Source organism: Orycteropus afer, unplaced genomic scaffold (genome assembly GCF_000298275.1).
Source record: "Orycteropus afer afer isolate SDZICR_OR568_19922 unplaced genomic scaffold, OryAfe1.0 scaffold00037, whole genome shotgun sequence".
Classification (NCBI taxonomy): Eukaryota; Metazoa; Chordata; class Mammalia; order Tubulidentata; family Orycteropodidae; genus Orycteropus; species Orycteropus afer.
In genome coordinates this window covers 1668238-1673578 of record NW_006921624.1, presented here as the reverse complement: position 1 = coordinate 1673578, position 5341 = coordinate 1668238, and the positions used below count along the sequence as shown (strand labels likewise).

The 5341-nt window shown below is 33.0% G+C and overlaps 1 protein-coding gene across 1 annotated transcript in view; it reads left to right on the top strand.

Moving 5' to 3' along the window:
• Positions 1–5341, top strand: part of RABGAP1 (RAB GTPase activating protein 1) — a 198266-nt gene that overhangs the window by 30604 nt on the left and 162321 nt on the right. Inside the window, exons 6-9 of the mRNA XM_007936625.1 lie at positions 1606–1716; positions 2027–2093; positions 2872–2974; positions 4154–4323. Coding sequence (XP_007934816.1) covers positions 1606–1716; positions 2027–2093; positions 2872–2974; positions 4154–4323 — 451 coding nt within the window. The remainder of the gene's footprint in view (positions 1–1605; positions 1717–2026; positions 2094–2871; positions 2975–4153; positions 4324–5341) is intronic.

Below are 5341 nucleotides of genomic sequence, written 5' to 3'. Positions count from 1 at the left end.
GGTCCCAGTCGCTACTCGCCAAAGTAGTAGGTGGAACAATGTTTTGTATAGTATGTTATGCCAATTGAGTTTGATGTCCCCTGCGACTATGGTTATACCTGGGAATTCTTTTAGAACATACCAATACAGTTGTAGAAACATTGTCTGCCAACCCTATACATGGTCTTGGGCACACTCCCCCCTGCATAGACATACCTAATAGTTGAGCCTGTCCACTTGTATATCAGTGTTTGCCTTCACTGACAATGCAGTATTGTATGTACAAAAGGGTTCATCTTTGTTGTGTGTACCTCCCATGCACCTCTCTGTGTCTTCCTCTTCCTCAGTACCATTGTGTTGATCACTTACATTTGGTACATTGCCCTTCTCTTCACTCAAATCAGTACTCTAACAATATTCCCTCCCTTCCCCTCCCGTGGTAATCAACAAAGAGAATTTCCTTTCATATATAAACCTTTGCTTGACTTTTTACAATAACGGACTAATAGAATATTTGTCCTGTGATTACTTTTTTCACTCAGCATAATGTCCTCCGAGTTCATCCACGTTATGTGGTGCTTTGCAGAGTTCTGTGTTATTCTTTAGGGTTGCATAGTATTTCATAGCGTGTATGTACCGTAGTTTGGTTATCCGTTCTTCTGTTAGTGGGGACCTAGGTTATTTCCATCTTTTTGTTATTGTAGATAGTGCTGCGATGAACATGGGTGTACATATATCTGTTCTTGCCCTGGCTCTCACTTCTTTTCATTTCTAGACTACTTTGCTAGTGTTCTTTGATTTTCTCATCTAAACCTTATAAAATGTTCATGAATTGGTTACTGTGTAAGTGCTGCTGATCAGCTTCAAACAATTTAATTTTATTTCTTCAGAATCATGTTTTAGTTTGTATTAGTACTTAGAGATTTAGTGTAGCCACTGCCATTTTAAAGTTACACAGAAATGACACAATTAAATTTGCTGCATATTGGCTGACTACCACAGACATGTTTGCCTTTAAAAGTAAAGGAGCTAGAGAAAATGGTGTGTGGGAAGCTAGGGGATTATTTTAGTAAACTGACATTTTACGAGTATTTTCAGCTTTTTTAATTAAGTTAATGTTCATTAACTGTATTGTTAGTATTATTTTTATAATTATTAATAAGGTTATTAATGCTTAAGTGAGAGAACGTTTAGACAACACCGTTCTCTATAGCTTCCTCATCTCTGTTAGTGTCTAAAGACACCTTGTATTGAAATTCAAGGGATCTTTGATTAAGTATAGTTTTGTCATTATAAACTTAAATAAGGTTACTTTTTGCTAGGTGCAATACAAGTATCTTGTTTAATTTTCACAGCAACAAAAGAGAAAACACAAGTCTTGTTTTAGGAGGCATTCAGGTAGTTTTTCTAGCTTTTACAAATGCTTTTGTGGATTAAATGTAGTGAGGTAAGTTAAACAATATTTTCAATTTAAGAGACAGATATCTTTTATTACTATTGTTACTTGAAAACCAAATAACAGCTACAGGAAAGAATCGGAGATTTGGTGTCTGTCTTTAAAAAATAGTTCTAGTATATGTGACAAGAAAATACTGTGCACAATTAATGAAACATGTTGGTCTACAGTGCAGTTCCCAAAGATAAGGACAGACAATGTTTTAAACTGCGCCAAGGAATTGATAAGAAGATAGTTATCTATGTGCAACAAACAACTAATAAAGAACTTGCTATTGAAAGGTAAGCATTTTTAGTAAGGTCAGCTTAAGTATCAATTTTGGTTTTTATCAATCTAATGAAGAGTCATATACTCAGTTCTTTTAGTTAATGAGGTGATTGCTTTATTTACTTTGTAATAGCTTATATAAATCTTCAGTTAGTGTGCTAACTTCAGTTATCTAAATTAGTATAAAACAGTAAGAACTAATTTTGAAAAAAATAATTTATTGATAATTGTAATAAGTATCCTTTTTCCATTAGTAACATTTTTTTTTAAAACATTCATTTGTGTTATCTTTTCACCAATTTAATGTCAGTGCTTATTTTGCAGGTGTTTTGGTCTTCTTCTTAGCCCAGGAAAAGATGTACGAAATAGCGACATGCACTTGTTAGATTTGGTAAGAATTGGTTTTTCACTGGAAAGTTATATATTTCCTAAATAAAGGTCATTACACTTTATTTCATCTGAATAAAATAGCATTTATTAATGTGTTTTTCTTAGCTATAAGGCAGTATATAAAGATAAAAGAACTTTCCTTATTTCTGTTATTTACTATTCTAATCTTGGATAAATACTAACCTACTTAGTCCAGCCTCAGTATTTTGATTGTGTAGTGGTGGTAATAATTCTTTGTTTATGAGAATCAAAGAAGAAAAAATTTATGAGAGAATTCTTTGCAAACTCTGATTTACTTTACACATGATAAGGTGGCATTAGTATTATTGCTATTATATGAAAATCTCGATATGCAAAACTAAAAATGATGTAGTGATGTTCTCATGACAGAAGATTTCAACATAAAATTTGAACAATTTGATTTAATTTAAAAGTATTCACTTAATAATAACTTTTCGGGACAGTTGCATAAATAATTGGCACATCTTTAATTTAAACTGTAATCATTCACATGCACCTTTGCTTTTTTTAAAAAACTAATCTTTCTTTTTTTTTTTTTTTTTTCTCCTCTCACAACTATTCTTTTTTTCCTGGGGGCCTAATAGGGACCCCTCAAAGCCCTGGAGCTTCTATTGCCTCTCCTCTTGTGCAGTGCAATGACTTGCTTTTTTTTTTTTTTTGAGAGGTTTTTTTCATAACTGTTTTTTAAAGGCAGCAAAAAAGGGGTTAGCTTTTACTCACTTTGGTATTAACTTGTGTTGTTACTCTTTTTTCTCTAGGAATCTATGGGCAAAAGTTCAGATGGAAAATCCTATGTTATTACTGGGAGCTGGAATCCAAAATCTCCCCATTTTCAAGTTGTAAATGAAGAAACTCCTAAAGGTTCTGACTTACCCAACTGTGGCATTCATTTTCAGTAATAATATTCACATTGCTGACATCATGAACAGAAATTTTAGCCCCAAGAAGATGATCAAATCCTAGGACCACTCTTTGATCAGTATCCAGTGCTTACCTAAATATGGAGAAAACAAAGAATTTGAATAATGCATTTTTCATTAATAAATTTGATCTGTAAACAAATTACCATTTTTCCCTACTTATTTTTCTTTTCCTTCTCTTCATTTGACTTTCCTGTCTATTTTCTTCCTCTCTTTATTTAGAGACTTACAAATTTATTTTAAATAAATGTAAAGCTAATACATGTGTATATGGTTAAAAATATGAAAGTTAGAGAAGAATGCCTAGGGAAAGTAAGTCTGTCACAGTCCCAGGGTCCCTCCTTTACCAGTTTTTTACACAGTTTTTCAGAGATATTCTGTGTATAAGTAACCTTTCTTGAGATATTTTATATTCTTCATGAATGTGATTTAATGTATGCATAATATTTCATCCTGAAAATGTAACAGTATTTGCTTAACTAAACCCACCAGCCTTCCACTCCTCAGAAGGAAGGTTAACTGGGCAATCTAATTCCATAATGATACGGCCTCAGAAACCCAAGGAGAGGCTGTTATGAGTTGGGTCTGACTTGATGGCACATAATAACAACAGTAGTTTCTGTTACTGAGCATTTATTTCCTACTTCTCATTGTTTTCTTATTAATAACACCATGGATAAAGGATATAAACAGATTCGCAAAAGTGATTAATAAATATGAGGAAAAATTGGCCTTAGTGGTTATCAGAAAATTTAAAAATCAAAGATCCTATTTTTAACCAGGATTTTAAATGTTGAGAATTTCCAGTATTAGTAAGGGTGGTATAAACCATATTCCATTTTTGGAAAGCATTCTGACAGTGTATTTCATAGGCTTTAGAATATATAGCACTGTCACTTACACATTCACTTCTAAGAGTCTACCCAAGAAAATAATTCCTAATATGGAATTTTTTTTTTCTTAAAATAGTGATTTGTCTGATTATTTTAGATTTTTATTTTTTTGATGGTTTGCCGTAAGATAGATTTAACATTTATGATACAAGTAATCACTTTTACATTAATCACATGAGGAAGACTATTTCCATCTTTTTAATTCTTCCCTCTCTCTTTTTCTCTAGATAAAGTGCTGTTTATGACTACAGCTGTTGATTTGGTAATTACAGAAGTACAGGAGCCTGTTCGATTTCTCCTAGAGACTAAAGTCCGTGTTTGCTCACCTAATGAAAGATTATTCTGGCCCTTCAGCAAACGTAGTACTACTGAAAATTTCTTTCTGAAACTAAAACAGGTACTTTACTATTCTGTCAATGTTGAGGAAAGGGAGAAAAAGAAAGAAGAAATCACTTTGGAGGACGATTTATTATTTATCCTAGCTATCAGATGTTTAAACAACTATGTGTATTTTAAATATATCCAGAGGGAAAATTTTGTGTTTTATATTTACCTACCTATTTACCATTTTTTAAGAGCTCTGGTGGCATCCTGCCTAAGGCATTTGACTGCTAACAAGAAGGTTGGCAGTTCAAACCCTCATTTGACTGCTAACAAGAAGGTTGGCAGTTCAACCCCACCAGCCACTCTGGAAGGAAGATGGGGCAGTCTACTTCTGTAAAGATTTATAGCCTCAGAAACCCAAAGGGGGTCCCTATGAGTCAGAATCAACTCAGTGGCAGTGGTTTTAGTTTTTGGTTACCACTTTTGTTGCTCTTCATTTCTACCTGATGATTTTAAGTTTTTACGTGCTATCATTTATCTGCAGTCTGAAGAATTTCTCTTAACATTTCTTTTAGTATAGATCTTCAAAAGACTTTTCTCTGTTAGACTTCTTTATCTAAAAAGTCTTTATTTCACCTTCATTTATGTAAGTTATTATTACTGGCCTGTAGTATTCGAGATTGACAGTTTTTACTTTCTAAATTTCAAATAGGGAGTTCTGGTAGCGTAGTGCCTAAGGCACTTGATTGTTAACCGAAGGCTGGTGGTTCAAACCCACCATCCACTCCTTGGAAGGAAGGTTGAGCAATCTACTTCCGTAGTGATACCACCTTGTAAATCCAAGGAGGGGTTGCTATGAATTGGGTCCAACTTGACATCACATAAAAACAACAACAAACTTTAAATATACCATCTTACACTTCTCAAATTTCCATTGTCTTTGATGAGACGTCAGCATTAATTTATATTGTTGTTCCTCTCTGTATATTTTTTTCAAGCTGATTTTAAGATTTTCTATTTATCTTTGGTTTTCAGGGTCTAAGTGTATATTTTAATTTAAAAAGGAGACTTTATTTTATTTTTTTTTTTTT